This window comes from Vombatus ursinus, unplaced genomic scaffold, assembly GCF_900497805.2.
Source record: "Vombatus ursinus unplaced genomic scaffold, bare-nosed wombat genome assembly UNPS02014832.1, whole genome shotgun sequence".
NCBI lineage: Eukaryota > Metazoa > Chordata > Mammalia > Diprotodontia > Vombatidae > Vombatus > Vombatus ursinus.
Window position 1 is genome coordinate 66,802,672 of NW_020954610.1, and position 24,142 is coordinate 66,826,813.

Sequence of the window (24,142 nt, forward strand, 5' to 3'; positions counted from 1 at the left end):
AGAAGAGAAGGGGAAGGGGAGAGAAAGAGATAGGAGGGAGAAAGAGAGATAGGAGGAAGAGAGAGAAAGAGAAAGAGAGAGAGAAGGAGAGAAGGAGGTTATGCTGAGAAAACAGGCAGGCTGGGGGAGGGAGGGAAGCTAAACCTAAGCAGGAGACAGCAGAGCAAAGCTTGACGCAGCAGCAACAGCATCACATACAGGGATCTCTCTCTCTCTCTCGCTCTCTCTCGCTGTCTCGCTCTCTCTCTCTCTCTCGCCCCCCTCCCCTCTCTCTCCGCGGGGTTGCCCCCAGAGCCCTCTGCCGCCCCCCACCCCCTCTTTCTCCTTGCCAGGGTGTGTGTGTGTTTCGGTGACGGCGTCACCAGCCCGGGTTCTCTTTGGCGAGAGGCGAGCAGGAAGGGACTGGGAGCCGGGGGGGCGGAGGCGGAGGGAGCGGGGCGGGCGGGAGGGAATCACCAGCCATCGCTCTCACTACCAGCATGTCTGGCCAGCTGCCGCCTCTCCCGCCGCCGCCTCTCCCGCCGCCGCCGCCGCCTCCCCGGGGCTGATCGCGGCCCCCTCCTCCCGCCGCCGCCGCCGCCGCCGCTGCCGCTGCTGCTCGGCGGGCAGCCCTCGTGGGTGTCTCCCGGAGGTTTCCCGCTCCCCGGGGCCGCGGTGTATGTTTGCATCCTGCCGCTGTGTGCGGGGAGGCAGGAGGACGATGAAAATGATCCGCTTTCGGAGCTCGAGCATCAGATCGCTCAGCCAGGAGATGACATGTACCATCCGGCTGCTGGACGATTCCGAAATCTCCTGCCAGATCCAGGTGAGGGCGGTGGGAGTGGGGATGGGTGGGCGCCGGGCGCGGGGTTAGACTGGGGACAAATGGAAAAGGGAGAGACACGGGGAGGGGGCGATTTCCTTGCTGGAGTTAGGCGTCCCCATCCTCGAATGTGGGAGCCATATTCGGGAGACCCGGAGCCAGGGCATTGACTGCCGTGCATATGGCAGGACCCTCTCTGTCCACCCCGGCCCCTCCGCCCTCCAATCCCTTGCTATTGACACCTGCACGCGCCCTTCCCTCCAGAAGCACGGACATCTCGTGCATCCCCTTTCTTCCTCTCCCAGCCAGCCTCGAAGGTGCGCTTTCATTCCCCCAGGCTCCCTTCTCTCCCCCCCCCCGTCCCCCAGCGTGGGCTTCCCCGCACGCGGACAGGGGTCTATCGAGCAGCCAGCCTGAGAAGTGGGGCATTCCTCCCTCCCCACCCAGTCTCTCCGGGGCTCTGTGCACTTGAACTTAACTTCCTGCTCGCTCTTCCCCAGGCTCTCTTGGACGCCCGTGCATCGTGCACGGTGCACCTTGCACCCATGCCTCGGTCCTCCTGGGCTAGCCCTTCCCAGCCTCCAGCCCCGCTCCCTTAGGCGCCCTCGCGGTAGCGTTTACTACTGGGGTGCACGCACAGCGGCGAAGTTTCCCCGGGAGTGGGGAGGGTGCGCGCGCGCCCGCCCGCCCGGGCAGCCCCGGGAGCTCCGGGAGCTCCAGACTCTCCTTCCAGGCTGGGGAGGGTGCGGGGGAGCACGCTGCTTCTGTTGCTAAAAGAGGAGCTGTCACGTCTGGGTGTTTCTGCGAAAGGAGTGTTTGATGCCGCCGCCAAGGAGCCCAGGGAACCTTGGATGCTGTGGGCTGGGGGTGGGGATCTGGGTGAGGAAAGAGGCTTCGCTTTGCATAGTTGTGCAGTTAGTTCTTTCTGGCTGAAGTTTGGGAAGAGGCTGTCTCTGGGCCAAGGTGCATTTTTGGCTTATGGGAATAAGGCCCCATAATGAGAGTGAGAGAGAGTGAGAGTGAGAGAGAGAGTGTGTGTGTGTACACCTCTGCCCAGCCTGACCCTATTTCATTGAGGGTGCCCCAAGAATCCTGCTCCTTCCTAGGCATTATTTGCAGTACCTTTTAAGATTTCCTTCTTGTCGGGGATCTCCCTCTCTCAGTCCTACCCAATGCTGGCATACATGGCAGTGACTTTGAAAATACAAAACATATTCCATTCAAACCCATTTCTGGTGTGCTGGGCACATACTGAATGAAAGAGCATTCGGTTTTCTTGTGGGAAGTGTCTCACTACTTTGTACCAGAAAAAGTGCTTTAGCTTTAAAAAGCGGAAAGCATTGTCCGGGTTTAATCTCTGAGTCCCATTGGCCACTCCTGATTCCCCTGGAGGAGTCTGGCTTTCAGTATGATATTCATAAATAATAAAGGCACCAGCAGAATATATAGTTTTTAATGGTACCACCAACTCTGCACATAGATGGTTGATAGATATAGCTAGATTAAATTTCTGCATTTTGCTTTAAGTTGTACAATGGAAGCACATGATTTAAGGCAAGGCAGCTGTTGAAGACACAGCTATTTGGGGACTGTTTCTGAAAGAACTGATATGAATTCTCTGCTCTTTTAACCTTCTTTTCCCCTACTCTAATATGATCTAAAACATTCTTTAAAGGCCACAAGTCTACCTTGGCTCAGCTGAATACATCAAGCCGGGCCTGTATTTATACTTCTGCTGTTCTGGGAGCCAACAAAGAATAAAGATTCTCATTGCAGAAGCGTTTGGAAAATGAGGCAATAGAATTTTAGGTCAAAGACAACTGTTTGTTTACAATTTTTTTTTAGAGTTGCTAGGACTCCTTAGATTAGGGTGTTATGGCCATACCTTCAGGATATCTTAGAATAATCCCTATTTCAACAGAAGCCTTTAAAAAAGACTTTAAAAAGCATTAGATCACTTATCCTGATTTTGGTTCAGAAAATCCGGCCATCACATATCTTTGGGACACCTCTCTTGCTCTCAGAAAAGTTTTGTATGGCATATTAAGAAGAATCAAAGTGAATCACAATTATGCTTTTAGATCACAAAATCACAGAAGTGCCCTGAGAATTTCTAATAACCTTGAAGTAGCAGGGGTAGAGAGTCTCTGTCAGAGAGTCAGTGCTTGGATGTTTCCATTTTGTTTTAACTAAACAAAGAAAAGGATTTTTTTTTTTCCTTTTGGTCTGAAGAAAAACAAGTTTCTTATAATTAGAAGGGTGTGGGAGGGTTTAAATTTTTTTTTATTTTCTTGTTTTTTTTTCTCTTTCATAGGATCACAGATTTGTAAGACAACTTTTATATGTTTTACACCCCTCTCTGAAGGAAGATCCACCTTGATTCTCATCTATAATGGATGAAAATCTCCCCTCTTCCCCTCTTAACCCCTCCCACAACTTTTAGGAAGGGGAAAGAACACTGAACTAGGTACCAGAAGACCTGAGTTTGAGACTCTGTGACCTTGGACAAGTAATTTGACTTTTCCAAATCTCACTTCCCTAATTTGTAAAACGAGGTGGTTGGACATGATGTTTGCCACGAATATCCCTTCCGGCCTCCTTTAGGATTTTATTCTAGTGTTTAATAACTCTCAGTATCAAGAACCTCTCACTGCTTTTGCACCTGATTTTGGAGGCTGTCCAGGAACAGCGGGGGTGGGGGGTTGGGAGGGGTTGGGGGTGGGGGGGGTGGGGGGGTATTGCAGGCACATATTTCCCTACTTACTGTAGTTCATGGTTAAGAAAGTCAGTGTGGCAGGGCTGTTGTTGAGTTAGCTCTAATGAGTGTGGAAAATTGAATGCCCTGCACGGTGGCGCAGAGATGTAATATCCTTGGAATGCCCACTCTCTATCTTTTCCGTGTGAATGAGCCTCCTTGAATTTTTTTAAATGTACGGTTTATTTAAATGAGATCCTATGGATTAGGTTCTGGAAGATGGAGGGAAGAGAGGTGATGAACTGGGAGAAAGTGGGGTGGTGCTGGGTATATAGATAGACCTTAGGTGATCTTCTGCTGAATTATGGAAACTCTAATGTTAAGGGCATTTTTTTTAAAGGAAAAATTAAAGATGTTGAAAACTGGTAATACAAGTGGGTGATGTTGGGTTAGAGAAACTGGAGAGATGATGGTGATGATTTTTTTTTAGACTGTCCTAAAGACTTCTTTTCAAGAATAGATAATTCTTGAAGAATTAAAGAATTTATGTTGGTCTAGGGCCTCCACTAGGCTGCCCTCCCCATTTCCCCACATTGCTGAAAAGAGCAGTGATTGACCTGAAATCATCCCTAAGGGCCCTTAATTGTTTAGGGCATGAAACTTTCAGTTCAATTCAATAAACATTTAACACTTCCTCTGTGCAAGGGGCTGGAGGAGGCTGCCAGGATGAATAAGATATAATTCTGGACTTGGGAGCTTGGAATTTATAAGTGCCAAGAGGAGGAGCTGACATTTATATAGCACGTGAAGGTTTGGAAAACACTTGATGTGCAATTATCTCATATGGACTTCATAATGACCACAGGAAGTAGTTAGGACAGGTATTATTATGCCAGTTTCACAGATGAAAAAACTGAGGCTGAGAGAGACAAAAAGTGATTTGGCCAGAAAGACCTGGGTTCGGGTTTATCTTATCCCTTCCACCCCCACCTTCCTGGGAGCCAGTGATAATGATCTCTTTACCGGTCCTTTCACATGATACTTTATCTTCCTACTATGTCTTTTCAGTGACTATAATCCATGCCTGGTACTCTCTGACTCCTGGCTTCCTTCAAGCCTCAGCTAAAATCCCACCTTCCTTTCCTGCCTTCTCTCTGAGGTTATCTATCTCCAGTTTATCCTGTATATATCTTGGATGTATTTAGTTGTTTGCATATTGTCTCCCCCATTAGACTGTAAGTTCCTTGAGGACAGGGACTATCTTGACTTCTTTGTCTCTCCAGCTACCTAATAGGTCCTTCTCATTTGATTGCCCTTTTCCCCCCACTTCTTATTCTCCAGAATTAAGTCCCTTGTCACAGGTCAGGGTTGAATTGCTGAACCAAAGGTCAAGGAATAGTTTTTCTGGTAGCTCTGTAAATCAGAGCCAGGGAGGGTAAATGCCAAGTTTTTTCCCTGGGTGCTGTCTTCAGGAGGAAACGTTCGTTCTGGCTCTTCTACTTAGTACCTGCTGAGATGTGCAAATTTAGAGACATCTCCACTCGGAATGTTCATATGGACATTGTGCCCGACCTATGGTAGAGCCTCCTAAACTCATGCTGGTCTGATCAGCTATAGTGTGACACATAGTATCTTGACTCCAATATAGTGATGTCATTTTGGTCCTCTTAAAGAATGAAGGACAACAACTGCTTAGTACTTGTGTGATCTTGGGCAGATCACTTTGTGCTTCAGTATCTTCATCTGTAAAATCAAGGGGTTGGACAAGATTGGAAATTCTTAACTTTTTTTTAGTCATAGAACCCCTTGGGAATTTGGTTAAACCTGCAGAGCCCTTCTCAGAATAAACAATAAAATGCATAGGAGTACGAGGGAAATTGATTACATTGAAATATAGTGATAAAAATACTTAGGCATGTATATGTGTGTGTATATATGTATATGTATATGCCAGGGGTGGGGAACCTTGGGCCTTGAGGTCACACATGGCCTTCTAGGTCCTCAAGTGTGGCCCTTTGACTGAATCCAAACTTAACAGAACAAATCCCCTTAATAAAAGGATTTGTTCTATAAAACTTGTGAAAGGAATGGTAAAGAGATCATTGTCACTAGATCCCAGAAAGGTGGGGGTGGAAGGGATAAGACAAACCCGAACCCAGGTCTTTCTGGACAAATCACTTTTTGTCTCTCTCAGCCTCAGTTTTTTCATCTGTGAAGTTTTTTCATCAAGTGTTTTCCAAAACTTCAAGTGTTCTATAAAACTTCAAACAGTCAAAAGGCCACAGCCGAGGACCTAGAGGGCCATATGTGGCCTCAAGGCTGCAGGTTCCCCACCCCTGGATGTGCACACATGTATATGTCTACACACACACACACACACACACACACACACACACATATCCCAAAGCCTCCAAAACAGCAATTTCACTGATTCCATGTCAAGAATTTCTTATTTAGGGGGCAGCTATGTGGTGCAATGGATAGAGCACCAGTCTTGGAGTCAGGAGGACCTGAGTAGCTCTGTGACCCTAGGCAAGTCACTTAACCCCATTGCCTAGCAAAAAAAAAAAACAAACTTTCTTATTTGGAAGATCTCCAAGGTCCCTTCAGCTTTTAGGTCTTTGAACTAATGATTTGGCCATATTTTTGTCAGTGATCTTTTCATCCAGACACATCAGAGATTAGTGTAGGATCAGGAATGTGGTTTGTTTATTTGTTTAGTTAAAGAGTAGCTTTTAAAAATGCTTGTTTTGAAGGGTTTGTTGTTGAGGAGGCACTTTGGCAATGAATAATTTCCAAAAGGAAACACCTTACTGGGCATATTCACCAGGAAGCATCACAGTTAATTACTAGATGGCACGTGTAATCCCAAATACTGTAGTATGTTTTTCACTGGATCCAAAGTGCTGATTCTGTAAACATTTTCATTTGATTGTGAATGTTTAGTCTAAGTGTTGGAAAGAGTCAGCAGTTCCTCTAGATTTGTGCAATGGTGTAACTTATAGGGGAGCTGGGGGATGCAATGGGTAGAGCCTGGGGCCTGGAGTTAGGAGAACTCCACTTTCTGAGGTCAAATATGGCCTTAGACACTTACTAGCTGTGTGACCTTGGAAATCACTTGATCCTGTTTGCCTCAGTTTCCTCATCTGTTAAATGAGCTGGAGAAGGAAATGGCTCTACTCACACCGGTGCCATACCTCAGACTCTCATCCCCTCCTGCCCAGATTATTGCAATGGCCTCCTAATTGATCTTCCTGTCTCAACATTTCCCTCATTTGGTGCTCGACACAGCTGTCAAACTGATTTTCCTTAAACTTCGATCTGATCATGTCACTCCCCTACTCAGTTTCCGTGGTTCCTTATTGACTCTCAGAAAAAAATGCAAACTCCTCTGTTTAGCTTTTAAGGCTCTGTACAACCTACCCTCAAGCTTTAGACTCACTGTATATTAATTTCTGTCTAGACTGCTTTCTGAGATCCAATCAAACTGGCCTGTTTTCTTGCTAGGATACCTCATCTCCCTTCCTTGTGACTCAGAATGTCCTCCTTCCTCAACTCAGTCTCAGAATCTTTGTCTTCCTTCAAGACTCATCTTGATCATCACTTTTTAAATGGTTTCATATCTTATTAGGCGTCTAAAACTTATCTGAAAATGCCTCCCCTCTGAAACGATTTTATATTTATTTGGTAATACTTATGTATGAGATATAATATATATTATATTACATATAATATAAGTAAATATATAATACATACTTGTATACCTATATCATATATATTACTTGTATGCTTGTCACGCGTATTAGGATGTCAGGTCCTTGAAAGCAGGGACTGTTTTCTTCTTTGTACCATATAGCCATGGCCTAGCTCAGGACCTGGCAAGTAGTAGATACTTAAATACTTTTGATTGATTGATGGACTAGGGAACAAGACTTTATTAGGAGGACTGAAGAGGGGATATTGAATGGTAAATAACTATGTGTCCTCCCACTTGAGGTTTCCTGCTTGGTACTCTTATGTCTGCCATGGGCATTGCCTAAGGGTTTGGATTTTTAGTTGAATAGGGAATTTAGCATAGTGATTTGACGGCATTATAGCTACTCAGTAAATATTTTATTGATTGTTTAAATAAATTTTGCCAGATGATAGGGGTTTTTAGCTTATATCTTTAGTTGTGAATAATGCGAGTAGGCTGGAGTAACAAAAAAGTCAGGAGATTTGGGTCCTCTGATGGCCTGGATGCCAACTAGCTGTTGCCTGTGGTAAATCATTTTGAGTCTGGGTCTCTATCGGTTTCCATATCCATAGAATGAAAGGGTAGGATGAGATGATCTCTAAGGTGCACTCTAGTTCTAAAATTCTGTGTGTGTGTGTGTGTGTATCTAAGTTCCCATTAGATTTTTTTTGTTATTTTGGTCTCGATCTATGATTTATTGATACAGGGAATTACTTGTGAGAAAACTCCTTCCAGTAATGCAGTTTGACACAGTGTTCCTTAACTTAGGTTTATAAAGTTGCCTGGGGGCACTTTGAGGTTAAGTGGCTTGCCCGGGTCGCTGAGCCAATATGTATCAGAAGTGGTGGAACTTGAATCCAGCTTTTCCTTACTGTGAGGTTAGCTCTCCATCGCTCACTCAATACTACCTGTGATGGTATAATGTTGTGTTTAATAAAGGAGATAGCTAGTCTCAGTGGATAGAGTGCTCTGCCTAGAGTCAGGAAGACCTGAGTTCAAATTTGGCCTCAGATACTTACTGTGTGACCTTGGACAAGTCACTTAACCTCTCTTTGCCTTAATCCACTGGAGAAGGAAATGGCAAACTACTTCAGTATCTTTGCTAAGAAAACTCTTGGACAGAATGGTCTGTGAAGAGTTGGACACAACTGAACAACTTAATAAGTGTTTGTTAAATTGAATTGGTTCTATGATAGCTAACTCTAAGCCTTGAGTACTCCTCTCACTTTCAGAAATCTCTTCTGAACTTAATTCCTTCTTATGTTCCCATTATCATTGAAGGATTAAAAAAAAAAAAACCAAACCAAAAAACAGGAACTACCATGTAGGCTAAATCATGTTTCAATATTAGTGTTATAATAAGAAGTCTCTGCATAGTGGAGAAAGCAGATATCCAAGCCATGGCCAATGCATTATCTATTTATTTTTAAACATTCCAGGATAAGCAAAAATAAATTTGGACAATTTCTTGGCAGTTTGTTGTTTTGAGATTTAACCTGTATTTTTTAGGTATTAATTCAACCCTCTAGTGGCCTAAGAGACAGCTGGAATATTTTTCTTCAAGTTAGTCAACAGCAATGTTTGTTCAAAGCACAGTATTAATTCATTACTTTGTCATAGATCATTGGTCTAGACCTGAAAGGGACTGCTGAGGTCATATGCTCAAACTCCCTTATTTCACAAATGAGGAGTTTAGGGCCCTGACAGGTTATTTAGGTGCTAACTGACATAACTAATGTGAACCTGGATCCTTTGACTACAAAGTCAGTGCCCGTTCTGCTAAAGGAGGAAACCAAAGGCCCTTGGCTCCTTCTCTCACCTAATTATTTAATGGAAGGTGCTTTAGGCAAATACATGGAAATGTGGCTGCACACTAATCTTAGAAACAGTTAGAAAACCCTCTAACCATTATAGCTGATAAAAATCCCACTTGTGGAATTTTGCATAGATCCAATTTATATTCACAAACACCCCATTTCTTCCTTTGGTCCCCTATTATTACTTCATGTTGTGATTTGTGATTTCATCTTTGTGGGTATCCCTTGTAAGTAAAGAAGGACATAATTCCTCCATGTCTTAATGGGAAGTCTTCATGAGTTGAGATAGATGAACTCATGTCTCAGTAGCCAACTCTGCCAGTGAGTCTCTTGGACCTTACCTAGGCTGATCTTGAGATGAGAAGCAGACAGTTCATGGCCAGAGCCATCCTTGAGCCCCTCATTGATTGATAAAAGCCTATTAGTGCTTGCCCTTGGTTGCTATTGACTTGGCATGGCTATACCATGATGAGCAATGGTATAGGACTTAGTGAAAGCCCTGTTATTATTGGGTTGAGAAAATATGAGCACCTCATGGGATTTCATAGAATATGATGAAAACTGAAGAGGAAGTGAACATATGGGAGAGATGTGGTACATTAAATATCTTAAGAGCCATCACCTACTTGATGAAGGTTCAGCTCTCATTTCTTTGAGGTCTCAGCCATCAGCTGGTAGCTTCATGGAGAGGCCGTGTGATAATAATAGAACGAGAACTGGACTATTAATCAGTGGATCTGGGTTCTAGTTCTGGTCTAATTAGCAGTTCAATCCTGAGAAAGTCACTTAACTTCCCTAGGTCTCAGTTTTTATCACCTGTAAAATGAAGAGATTGATCTAAAATGGCCTCTGATATTCATTTTAGCTGTAGATGTACAATCTTTTTTTATTAATTTATTTTAATTGATCAACAGTTATTTCCATAAGCTTTTGGGTTTTAAATTTTTCTCTCCCTCCTTCCTTGCCTCCCTCCCCAAGACAGCGTGCAATCTAATATAGGCTATACATATACATTCCTATTAAATATATTTTCGCATTAGTGATGTTGTAAGGAAGAATTAGAACCAATAGGAGGTACCACAAGAAAGAGAAAGTGAAACAGAAGAAAAAATAGCAAATAGTATGCTTCAATCTGCATTTAAACTCCATAGTTCTTTTTTTGAATGTGGATAGCATTTTCCTAGATGTACAATCTTAGAACAGGAGTTTTTAACCTGGAGTCTATGAATTTGTCTTTTAAAATATTTTGATAACTGTATTTCTTTTTTAAAATAATTTTTGTTGATGATTTTTGTTTCTTAGATCACCATAGTATCCCATGTATTCTTTCCCCTCTTCTGGAGTCATCTCATATGACAAATAACATTTTTTTTTTAAAGAGAGGGAGAAAAGTCAGTGCAACTGCTTGATACGTTGAGAAAGTCTCAAAACATGTGCAGTGTAAAACCTATGGACCTCCTCCTACCTAGTCAAAAAGGGTGGTTTAGGGGTATCCTCTCATATCTCTTCATTCAAATCATGTTTGATCTTTATAATTTTGTTACATTTGTTTTTGATTTTTTGGTGTGTCATTGTTCTTTCCGTTTACATTGTTGTAGTTGATGTATATATTGTTTTCTTCCTTCTGCTTGCTTCGTCTATATTAGTTCATATAGATCTTTCCATGTTTCCAATAACTGTATTTCAGTATAATTGATTACCTTTGTACTCCTGTGTACAGCTAGGTAATGCAGTAGAGTGCTGAACCTGGAGTCAGGAAGACCCAAGTTCAAATATAGCCCCAGGCACTGACTAGCTGTGTGACCATGGGCATGTTGATTAACCTTTGTCTGCCTTAGTTTCGTCATCTATAAAATGGGGATAATAATACCACCTACCTCCCAGGATTTGTTGTAAGGATAAAATGAGATAATATTTGTAAAGTGCTTTATATACTTTAAAGCACTATGTAAATGCTAGCCATTATTATTATTATTATTACTTATTAAATGCACTTTAAAACATTACTCTGAGATGGAAGGAAGGAAGCAAGCATTTATCAAGCAGCTGTGTAATGTGCCAGGCATTGTGCTAAGTTCTTTACACATATTATTTCATTTGATAGAAGTGGTCCATAGGCTTTACCACTCTGCCAAAGGGGGATCCATGACACAAAGTGGGATCCATTGAATAAGTATCGCTTTCTTAGATGATCTCTAAATTTACTCTCTTGCAATTTCAAAATTCTGTGATTCTATATCAAACATATACATACCAAAAAAAACGAATCATGAGAGATGGTTACTTTCCAGATTGACTGCAGTTAATTTAGGATCTTATCTCTTGACTTCTCCCGGATATGGTAATGATAATTTTGCAGAGAGGCTGAGCTGAACTATTTCTGCTTTTTTATTAGGTCTACATAGTTTGGATGACATTGTCTGGGTGATTGCTAGTTGCAGTGGCTTTCAGAAGAAATACATCTTGGGCCTGTAAGCTTTCATGTGGCATTAGCTGAAATGCTGCCAAACTCATTCAAAGCATTGAGTGTGTCCATGTGGAATACTCATTGGGTCCTCTTTGTCTCGGTAACACATATATAGTTACGTATATACACATGTACATAATGTAACATTAATATGCAAATGGAATATGCCCATTGTGAATGCTGCAGGAAGCATCAAATACAGTTTTTCTGTTGAACTGGAACAGAAGACACCATTTGTTCAGCTAGAATAAAGTGAGAAAGATACAGAAAGCTGATTGTCAAGTTCAGCCCCATTTTTTTAACTCAATTCCAGCCAATAAACATTTATCAGACATCTATAATGTCCAAGATATTGTGCACAAAGATAGCTAAGGTGGGGTCCTAGCCCTTCATCTAACAGTTTGTATCTGTACCAATTAAGCAGTTACTATATTCAAGTCCTGGGGCAGCTAGGTGGCATGGTGGATAGAGTGCCAGGCCAAGAGTCAGGAAGACTCTTCTTGGCCTCAGACATTTACTAACGTGTGACCCTGGGCAAATCACTTTAACCTGTTTGCCTGATCTGTCAGATGAGCTAGAGAAGGAAACAGCAAGCCACTCTGGTATCTTTCCCAAGAAAACTCTAAATGGGGTCATGAAGAGTTGGATGTGACTGAAAAACAGCAAATATTCAAGTCCTCAGAGAATCAGTCAGGCAGTCAATAAGCATTTATTAAGTGCTTACCATGTCTCTGGAATTACACATTCTAATGGGGGAGACAACATGCAAAAAACCATGTCACACCACACACACACACACACACACACACACACACACACACACACGATATATGCAGAAAAGATGGAAGATCATCCCAAAGAGAAGGCATTAGCACTAGGGGAGACCAGGAAAGGACTCTTACAGAAGGTGGTATTTGAGCTGAGAATTGAAGGAAGCCAGGGAAGCCAGGAGGCAGAGGTGAGAAGGGAGAGAATTTTCACAGCCAGTGAAAAAGTATGAGTCAGTACATAGAGTGTCATGAGTGAGGAGCCACAAGATGGCCAGTTACTGGATTAAATAGGGTATGGGAGGGAGGGAGTAGAGTGTGAGAAGACTTGAAAGGTGTGGACGGGCCATGTTGTCAAGGGTTTTAAATGCCAAATAGAGCAAAAAGACAAAATGAAAAGTCTTGAGTCCCTTGCTCAAGGAGTTTACATTTTTCTGTGGATGGAATCCAATTTGTCAGAAGATGACTATATAACACTAGGAGACTGGAAGTGTGGCTTTGACTTTCCACCAAGTCACTGTGTGACTTTGGGCGAGGGATTCTGGGAGGGCTTAAAAAGTGATGCTGAGAACAGTTTTAGAACTGGTCAAGTGGAGAATCTAATGTGTTTTTCACAGCAGTGAGTGGTAGGCTGATGAATGGTTGCTCCACCCTCAGTGACTGAATGCAAAATGAGATTTGTCCTCAAAGAGATCGGAAAAAAATATTTTGGTCAGTAGCCATTAAGAACAGGTTTTGCAAATGTGGACATAGAACTGTTAAGCCTTCTGCATCAAGAATATGAAGGCATTGGTTTTAAGGCTTCAGGGTTGGAAGGAATGAAGAGCTATCAGATTCTCATGGAGGCATCTGTTTCCTGAGTGCTTTTCTGGCATGGATAGATAGATGATTTGGAGAACTTGTGATAAGTGCTAATGGGGTGCTGCTCATGGGGACAAATACTTAAAGGATCATCGGTATAGTTACCCCTTCCAGTGACACAGACTGCTTGGGGTAGGTGGTCTTTGTGAGTTGTTTTGTCTGAAAAAATTCACAGAATCTCTGAGTTGGGAGTTACCTCAGAGGCCATTTCATCTAATCCACACTCAAATCAGAATCCTTTCTCTGACCTCCCCCAGAAAGTGACCGTCCAGAATCTTCTTGAAAACATTCAGTCAGGAGGAGCCCCATTGCTTCCTGAGGAAGACTGTTTGACTTTTGGATACCTCTAATTTTGTGTTTTTTTAAAAAGTTTTTTCTTACATCAGGGTGAAGTCTGCCTTTCTGCAAATTATGCCAATACGTCCTAGCTCTGTCTGGGGCTGGGCAAATCAAGTCTCATGCCCCTTCTATAGGATAGCACTTTAAATACTTGAAGTCAGGTACCATGTTCTGACCGTGTTAAATTTTCTCTTCCTGTTAACCTCAGGCCAACGTTTAGTTAAAGGTTTTGTAACAATTATCGTGTCATGAACCTGTTGGCAGTGTGGTGAAGTCTATGTAACCCTTCTCAGAAGGGTGTTTTTAAAGGCATATCATAAAATGCATGTTAGTACCAAGAAAACAAATTATGTTGAAATACTCTTAGCAAAAAAAAAAAATTATGGACTCACAGTTAAGAGCTACTATTTTAGTGTGGCTAGCCTTCTGGTCATGACCTTGGCTGTGCTGGTCCTCAGACAGACACTTAATCCATTGCTGGGTCCACACTTGAAGTCTTTCCAATGAGTAAGAGCTTGTGCCCAACTGACATAGCCTTTGAAATACTATGGTCACTGTGTCCAACTGACATAGCCTTTGAAATACTATGGTCACTATGGGAGGACTTTAAGAGAGGAATGAGAGGCAGTATAGGGTAGTAGGTAGAAGAATGACTTGGAGTCACCTTGAGAGCCAGGACTACCTGAGTTCAAATGGTCCTCAACAAGTCACTTTACCTCTGGACCTCAGTTTCCTCATCTATAAAATAATGGGGTTGGACTCAGTGACTTCTAAGGTCTCTTCCGGTTCAAGATCTGTGATCCTAAGAATGGGAGAAAAATGCCCTTGCCCCAAATCTAAAGATGGCTGTTTTAAAATTGAATATTGCCAGTGATAGAAAATTTTATGGAATTATGAAGAGGAGGAAAACTAGGGGCTGAGTTGCAGTTCATGCTTATAGTGACACATTTCCTAGTCTTAGATTGGCTTTTTAAGCTAGTGTGAGATTGTCTTCTCCATGACAACTTAGCAGCAGTAGAGGGAAATTCTGACCACATTACGGAGAAACAAGGTAATGTGCTAGCTGGAGTGGACCGCTTGGCAGTCACCTAGAGTGATGGTCATCTGTTTTCATTTGCAGAAGTTACTTTGCCTATAGTATAGACCATGTCACACATCCTTAAAAAAATGTGAGGTTTGGAATTATTTGTTTCTAGTCAACCTTCCCCATGAGGTACAAGAAAAATGGAGGGAGATTACCAGAAAGATGCAGCAGATCAGAAAATTTAAAAAAAATTTTTAAGTAGATTTTTTTTTGAAGAGTGAAAACTTGATAAGAATCCTGACAGATAATCCTTTACTATTATATCTGTCAGTTTGGAGCACTTGTAATATTTTAGAGCAAAAATTGCTAAGCCGTGGTATACTTGCCAGGGGATGGTGTACTGAACTACTCACCCCATGTGTGCTGGTTTTGGTTTCAATTTGCATGCTGATAACAATTTGCATGCTGATAACAATTTGCATTTGCAGCTAAGTACCACTTAGTAGGATTAATGAATCCTCTGCAGTGGATGCATTATTCAGATTTGTACTGCAAAATGCCATTGGGCTGGAACCAAAGGCTGTTTTACTCAATTATCACCTCAAATAGTGCGAATTTGAATGCAGGCGACCCCATCAGGGAATTCATTTTCAGGACCTGCATAGTACTTTACAAAGTCTTTTCATTTGAGCCTCACAACAAAAACCCTATGAGACAAGTACTGCAGATATTATTATCTCCATTTTACAGATCAGGAAACTGAGGCTTAGAAAGGTTTTGTTACTTGCCCAGAGTTAGAAAATAATGGAGTGGGATTTGAATGCAGGTTTTCCTGATTTTAAACTCTGTACTCCCATCTCCTATATAGCTAATAGACAGCTAGAACCATCCAACTCTCCTCCTGTTTTCTCTCTCTTTCTCCCCCCAACCCTCTGAATTTTTTTCCTGTAAACTTGTATTGAAGAATTGAGTTTAGGTGGCCTGGCTGTACTGTTCTAAACTTCGGCCATAGCCAATTGTGGACTTATACACACATGCCCACACACATATAAATATATATGTATATACACACATACATAAATATGTACACATACATATATACACATGTCTTTATATCACACACATGAATATAGGTGTGTGTATGTATAAAGATATATGTCTCTCTCTCTGTGTCTCTCTGTCCCTCTGTCCCTCTGTCTCTCTGTCTCACTCTCTCATCTCATCTCTTGTTCTTCTTCATGATCCATTTGGGAAGGACACCCAGAAATGGCCATAGGATTAAAGGTTGGCAGAGCAGGAAGGAATCCTTCTAATAATCCAGTCCAGGGATCAGCAAACTATATATAACCTGAGGGTCAAATCTACCAGACACCTATTTTTATACTGCCCGTGAGCTAAACATGGTTTTTATATTTATAAATACAATAAGACTTTATTGCCAATGGAGAGTATCTAATAATATAGAACCTGCCCTCAAGGAACTTTCTAAGATAGCATGGCACAATGGCACCAGAGGACTTATTAACATGCGGACATAAGTAATCACATCACTTGCAGCTTTGTAAATTATAATACCATAATGATAGTGATAGCTCATGCTATGGCTCTTTATGATCTATTACATCCCCCCGAGTCCTTTAATTTCTTTGTATCTCAGCTTTCCTGTCTATCGAATGTGAGAATAATTTCATTTTTTTACTTAGGTTCTAGGCATATTATGAAGATTAATGAAAGGAAAATAAAGTACAGTGAACACCTCTGTAGGCATTTGCAATTATTAGCAGGTCAAATGACCAAAACTTATAATGGAGTTTCATCTGAAATTATAAATATACATGTTTATATACACATATATACACAAATAACATATATACCTCAATGTAACACACACATATACATATATATCTGTTAAAGAGTAGAAATGTTAATTAGCAATAGCATCCGATGATTATCAAAGTAATGAGTTCTTTATATACTATAAGATGGTGGTTTATTAGATTAAGACTCTAATGCTTGGTTAGATGTTTCAGTACAGGTATTGGCTAACCCTAGTTCCCTGATAGTTGCGATGTGAAATATTTTAAATTCAAACACATTTTCATGTACTCATAAACTGAGATGTGATGAAGGTTAAAATGTTGCTTAAAATGAACTAAAGATTAACCTTTGTAGTAAAGTGTCAACAGAACTCTGATTAATAAGGTAATGGGTTTGTTCACTTCATTATGCGTCAGTTCATGTAAGTCATTCCAGGTTTTCTGAAATCATCCTGCTTGTCTTTTCTTATAGCAAAGTAATATTCCATTACAGTCACATACCACAGCTTGCTTAGCCATTCCCCATTTGATGGGCATCCCTTTGATTTCCAATTCTTAGCCACCCCAAAAAGAGTTGCTATAAATATTTTTGTAGAAATAGGTCCTTTCCCCCCTTTTTGGATATCTTTGGGATATAGACCTAGCAGTGATATTGCTGGATCAAAGGGTATGCACATTTTATAGGCCTTTGGGCATAGTTCCAAATTGCTCTCCAGAATGGTTAGATCACTAATCTAATAGTGTATTAGTGTCATAGTTTTCCCACATTCCTTCCAACATCCAATATTTTCCTTTTTTGTCATATTAGCTAATCTAATATCTCTAATTTTCTTGAAGAGATCTTTTGTCTTTCCTATTATATTATTTTGTTCTATTTCCTTGCATTGTTTATTTAAGAAAACCTTCAATCAGTTATCTGTATGTCTCTCAATATATTTATCTTTTGACATGTCTGGATAAAGGGGAGAGGAAGGAGTTTACTTTTTTTACAGCCTGCATTTTTCAATTTCAAGGAGTTAGTTGAAAAATGGAAGAGGCACATGGTATCAATAGATTGGCCAACTCAGTTTTCCAAATAGTTTGCCCTATAATATTTGAGAATAATTACCAGACAAATATTAGCACTATTTAATAGTGCAGTCTTTTCACTAAGATGGATAAAGAAGGGAAATGAGCCATGATCTTTTGTGGAGTTTCTAGGAGGTTAAGAAGCCAGTTATATCTCTGCCTGGGTCCTGGATAGATCCTTGTCAGAATCTCCTTGTTTTAAAGCTTTAGGTATAAAAACAATGAAATCCCTGGAGTCAGCTATGGAAAAATACACTTCAGATTTTCTCCTACCACCTGGAGTTTTGTCAGGGATAACATAGCCTCTTATGTTCCCAGGTGAGCTGCACAATAAACCTGTAGGGAGATTCATTTTTTTGCTGAGCAGCATCATGGGACAGGTGACACCAAAGGACATCTCCTGACTCTGGTTTTGGAACTGAAGCATTTTCCTCACCAGCTGTGTTGATGACACCTTCCTTGCCCACTGTTTTTTTTTTTAAAGTTGTATAGTAATTCAAGGGCAGCAGTGAACTGTGAGTATGCAGTGCCAGCAGGAGTCCAGTAATTTGAGAGTGCCAAATTAAGAGCAAAGCAGATTTTAATCATATGCCACTGAAAGGAAGGTGGCTCTGCTTTATTTCCAAAGTTTACCTCCATTTAAAGGAAAGGGGGAGGTTTTTAATGCTATTATGCAGGAACTTTTCTTTCTTTTTTAAAAGCTTCCTTCTCCATCTCTTAGGATAATACACTTTGCATAGTCTTTCTTTAGTGTACTTACCCAGAAAATAATTCCTACTTTAAGAAACACTCTGCCTCAGTTTACCAAGTAGTCATGTCTGGAAAGCACTTTCTAAGTGCTATAAAAATTCTACAAATAAGACAGACATGGTCCCTGTTGTCTAGGAATTTATAATTTCAAGGCAAGGTTGAAAGTCTCCTTGCAATCTCTTTGTAGGGAGGGTAGTGATTGTGATTTTTTTCCTTTCTGTAAATTGACTGAGAAACTCCCTATCTAGGAGATGTCAGATAGATTTGCTAATTATCTGATGAATCCAGGCGATACAGACAGTTGATGTAATAGTTTGGGACCTTAAAGTACTCCCCTCTGCCCTGCACCTGTATTTTGGGAAATGATCTATCCAAACCCTATTGTTATGTTGTTAATTTTGGCCCTATAGTTATTCAGAGATTGTTCTCTCAGAGACATGGTGGGCATAAGTAGTTGCAGTGAGTTCTTGGATTTCAGTCTTGTGGTCAAAATATCTTAGTGACTGTTGTCAACAATCATTATAAGCAGGAAGCCTTAAAAAGACATTGATATCTGGCAATCTCCCATCAACAAACTTTTGATTTTTTTTAATAGGATGTTGGTACTGGCATTGTATTCTATGACCTGGGACTGTTTTCTCTTCATATTTCATTTAGTCCGGCTTTGCTTCTACAAAGACAGGCCTTTGTTCAATCACAGGTCTTAGGGTCATAGATTTCGGCCTGAAGGTCTGACCCCTTCATTTTGTAGAAGAGGAAACTTGAGGTTCAGAGAGTTGGCCATGGTCCCACAGGGCCTCATCTAATCTAATCTAATCCAAGATTAGAACCCAGATCCTCACAGTTCAAATCCTGTCTTGCAATAGACTTGAGCTTTCTAAACTCAAAGATTTATAGTTGAGAGCGACCTTAAATGTCACTGAGTTTAACTCCTTTATTCTTCAGATTGAGCAAACTGAGGCTTGGAGAGGTTAAATGTCCTTTCCCATGATAATACAACTAGTGTTAGAGGCAGAATTGGAGTCTTTTTCGACAGCATGCTCTCTATAAATCCAAACGTCATTTCTTCGTCAAGTGGTTTGAATGTAAATGGAGGAGTATATGCTCCTTATGTTGTCAAAAGCATTTGTGGGGTTAATGTAAGATATGCTTTGAAATGTGCCCTTTTTATTTTCAAAAAGGGTTTACGATCATAGAACTGGCAGGGGCCTTAAAAACCCCTGAGATGAAGAGGATCGAAATAACTTGCTTAACTTAAAGAAACCTAACTGTTAACTTGAATCCACACCTTCTTTTCGCTGTATCAGTCTTTCTTGAAATGTGTAGGTACAAATCTCATTCCTCAGCTTATTTTTCTTGGCTAGTGATTAGAAATGAGTTATATATGGAGACTAAGCAGAAAAACACCCTTTAATTCTTGCAACCACTAATTGTTGATGAGTTAATAACACCTTCCTAAGTTGCAAACTTTTTTCCCTTCTAATTTCCAACTTGGGATGGATGTGGGTGATTTCTTGAAATGATTGGAAATAGGTTGTCTTTGAAGAATCTTTAAAAAAAAAGAAATTAAAAATAGGTGCAAACACCTTTATTCTCTTTGTTGTGTACGTGTTTGTGCTTTTGAATCCCATATTCCCATGCCAGGTTTGGGGGGGGGGTTCACCTTTTCTATTTATGCTTATAGCCCTTCTCCCTCCTCCTTTGTAGTCTGAGCACATAAAAGAAGACTTCTTTATCCTTTTTTCCCCTTTCTTATAGCTCTGGGCTTGCCTGAATGTCCAGCAGACATAAGACGATTCTGAAAGCAAAATTTTAAACTGAAAGCTGCTGTTTTAGAATTCTGCTCCTTCTGTGGAGGGTGAAGAATATGAAGGAGATGGGGAAAGACATTTGAAACGAAGGATCATTGATGAAACTTTCTTTGAAGGAATGCTGATTGATGTGTATCTTGAATGAGTAGAAGGAAGGAGAGAGGCCTGGGGAGAAGAGGAAGATGAACAGTAAATAGTGAAAGGAAAAGACAAAGAGGTTTGCTCAGTAGTAACATCAACACCTTAAGTAAGGTGAGAAAAAATGAATGGAAGTGGATTCCATGTTGCTGCTTTATCTGCCTTGTAGATAAGTTTGGCAATTACGTTTCCTTCATTTTTTACAGTTAGTATTCAGCTATTTACTAAACGTACCTGATTTTAATTTGATTTGATTCTATTCTTAAATGCAGTCATAGCAACAATAATATTCATGGAAGCAAACCCTGACATCGAGAGAAATTTTAACCTTTTTAAGAAAATGGAAATGGTCAGAAAGGGTTCTGCCTCTGATCTTTTGAAAAATAAACTGCTCTTTAGTCACCCCCAGAGGGTAGAGAGGCCAGTTGGACAGCATATATAACTACAGATGCAGATGCTGGGAGCTCTCACCTTTCCTGGGACTGTAATTAGCTTTCTGTTGTCTTTTGCATTTTCTGCAAGACCATGATTAATAACTAACCTCTCTGAGCCTTGGTTACCTCACCTCTAAAATGTTAACCAACACTAATAAGGGGGTTGAACTAGACGGCCTCTGGGGCCCCTTCCAGCTCTAAATCTCTGATGCCATGTAAGTGGTTAACCTTTAACTGATTTTCAGCAAGTGTAATGGGTTCAGTTTCATTGGCTGTCGTATGTAAATGCATTGCCTTATCCTTGGAATCTAGCCTCTGACAAACATTCCCTGGGGGGAGAGCTTAGCACAATGGAAAAATCACTAAATCTTGCTGGCCTCAGTTTCCTCTTCTGGAAAATGAGAAAGTTGGATTACATGGCCTCTGAAATACCTTGTCACCCTAGTTCTAGGCTCTAAATATTGCTTTCTGGATTTCACATCCTGTGAGTAGGTTGCCTAACTCACAACAACTCTGTGAAGTAGGCAAGGCAGGTATTACTATCCCCTCAGATCTGTGCACACGATTAAAATAGATCTGATGAAGAAAGATAGAGAGCTGGAGCCATTTAGTCTGAGGTAAGGCTGTGGGTAACTCACTGATTTTCCCAAATGAGATAAAGGGCCCTATTACCAAAAGGGCAGAGGATGGGAGAGTAGGATGTTTGAGTTGTAGCTGGACAAAAGGGAGACATTTTTGATGAACAAATGAAGAAGTAAAGTACCACTGGAGACTGCTGAATCTCATTGTTTCTTAACTGTGGGATGTGAGAACTCATTTAGTCCAACCACCTGTTTTTCAGATATGGAAACCTAGGTCCAAAGCAGACAAATGATTAATCCAAAATCAAATAGCCCATTAGAGTCAGGGCCGAGACCAGAATCCAGGAATCCAGGAATAACTTCTTTCCAGGAATAATTGAAATAATTAACATTAATATAATTTTTAAGATTTATAAAGAGCTTTTACGTACATAATCTCATTTAAGTCTGGAAACAGCCCAGTGCAGTAGTTGCTATATCAGAAATTCTTTTTTTTTGTGGGGGGGGAGGGTGGCTTCAGTTCATTTATTTAAAAATTTATTTAGTATTTTATTTTGCTCTAATTACGTGTAAAAAACAGTTTTTATCATTCATTTTTTAAACTCTGAGTTCCAAATTCTCTCCCTTCCTCCCTCCCCACCCTCCTTGTTGAGAAGGCAAGCAATTCAATATGGGTTATACTTGTGTAATCATACAAAACATATTTCCATATTAATCATATTGTGAAAGAAAACATAGACCAAAAAAAAAACCTCAAGAAAAATAAAGGAAGTAAAAAAAGTATGCCTTAATCTGTATTCAGACACCATCAGTTCTTTCTCTGGGGATGGATAGCACTTTTCATCCTAAGTTCTTCAGAGTTGTCTTGGATCATTGTATTGCTGAGAATAGTGAAGTCATTCACAGCTAATCATCTTACAGTATTGCTGTTACTTTGTGTACAGTACATTTCACTTTTCATCAGCTCATGTAAGTCTTTCTAGGTTTTTCTGAGAGAGAGTTAACATTTTTTGAGGTTTTTCAGCTCATCATTTCTTATAGCACAATAGTATTCCATCATAATCACATAGTACAATTTGTTCAGTCATTCCCCAATTGATGAATGTCTCCTCAGTTTCCAATTCTTTGCCACCAGGAGAGAGCTGCTATAAATATTTTTGTACGTATAGGTCCTTTTCCTTTTTGTTTTTTATCTGTTTTTGGATACAGACCAGTAGTGGTATTATATAACAGAAATTCTTAACCTAGGGATAGATTTCTCAGGGTTGGTGAACACGGATGGAGAAAAAAAATTATCTTTATTTTCACTAAACTTAAAGTAAAATTTCGCATTTCCTCCTGAAACGGAACTCATGATGCAAAACTTCCTGTTCTATAGTCATATGGTCTCCGTTTTCCAGTTGGGGAAACTGAGGCTCAGAGAGATAGTAAGTGTCACGGTCAGACAGCTAGTATCAAAGGCAGGATTTAAATGCAGATCTTCAAGGTTCTAAGTCCAACATTCTATCACTTTCTCTTTTTGTTTGTTGTTGTTCAGTCGTTTCAGTCGTGTCCAACTTTTTGTGACCCTATTTGGGGTTTTCTTGGCAAAGATACTGGAGTGGTTGGGCATTTCCTTCTCCATCTCATTTTACAGATGAGGAAACTGAGGCAAACAGGGTGAAGTGCCTTGCCCAGGATCACACAACTAGAAATGTCTGAGGTTGTATTTGAACTCGTGAAGATGAGTCTTCCAGTCCCAGCACTTTGTCCACTGTGCTGCTAGCTCCCTCACTTTGTCTACGCTGTCTGAAATAGCATATATAATCAACCCGAGGTAGGGCTGGACCAAATGACCTGTAGATAACTCTTTCTTAGCTATTAAAATAATTTGATTTTTACGTGCTTTGATTTTCCAATTTTGCAGGTTTGGGATGAGTGGTGGCTTTGGGTCTTCTAGTGGTACTTTCCAGTGGTTGAGGAGACCAGGGATAGGTTGGAAGAGGATGATGAACGTTGTTGTCGTCATCATTGTCATTGTTGTTTGACTTTCATTCTCAAAGAGGACCAATGACATTGAGTCCTTCCCATTGAATGGCCAATGATGAATGTTAGAAGGGGACTGGCTGGCTTTGGAGGCTTCTAAATCTTTCTTGTGATTTCTGTGAACATATAGAAAAAACTGCCCTCAAACTCTCCTGTCATTGACATCAGTGTCTCTTTAAAAAAAAATCATTTAACGTATTTAAGTGCCCACAGTTGGACAAATCAGGAAGACAGAGAGAGAAAGGAGAAGAGGAAAAAGGCAGAGAGGGAGAATCTTCTAGATTCTTCGTCCTTGTCCTTATGCCAACAGACCATGTGATTCAAGTCCACGTCAAATGAGGAGGGTCGACGAGATGACCTAACTTCATGTGGGCCTTTGATCTGAAGCTTGGACTTGTGATAGAAGTTTGAGGAGTTCAGGCAGAGATTGCTTTCAGAGCTGAAGGTGGCTAACCCTTTTCAGGCTCAGTTTCCCAAGCCCACAGGGCCCTTGTGAGAATCCAATGGGAGATAACATACCTAGAGCACTTTGCAAACTTTGAAGTGCTGTGTAGATGTTAACTTAATAACAGAGACCCAGATTCGATCCAGGCACGAAGCAAACCCCAAATCATTGATAAGTTCTCCTGCTCTAATCCCCTTGCAGGTAAATATAATAATGGTTATTTGGGGAAGGTGAAGTGGGCAGGTCTTATCCTGCCCTATCTGTTCCAGTTGGCATCCTGTTTGTCAGGGATTAGACTGCATTGTAACTAACTATGCTGTTCCCAGAAAGATGGAGGTAGAGGGGCTGTTGCATTTCGCTGTCTGCAATTCTCCCTTTTGCTTGATGGAAAAAAAAAAAAGGATGTCATTGATTTTTGGGGCCACCAATCCACTTTAGAGCGAAACTAAGCCTCTTAAGTAGGATTTGGTAAATAATGCCACAAATGTCCTTGTGACTGCAAGAGACTTGAAAATTCAGGTAGATTAAGATCACATCTGCCCCTGAGAAGAGCAGGCTCTGTTTG

General features: G+C 40.9%; 1 protein-coding gene across 1 annotated transcript in view; it reads left to right on the forward strand.

The window, feature by feature from the left end:
- The first annotated feature begins 609 nt into the window (after positions 1-609).
- LOC114025947 (FERM domain-containing protein 3) overlaps positions 610-24,142 on the forward strand; it is a 335,752-nt gene continuing 312,219 nt past the window's right edge. The window contains exon 1 of the mRNA XM_027839487.1: positions 610-805. Within this exon, the coding sequence (XP_027695288.1) occupies positions 659-805 (147 nt within the window). The 5' untranslated portion in view covers positions 610-658. The remainder of the gene's footprint in view (positions 806-24,142) is intronic.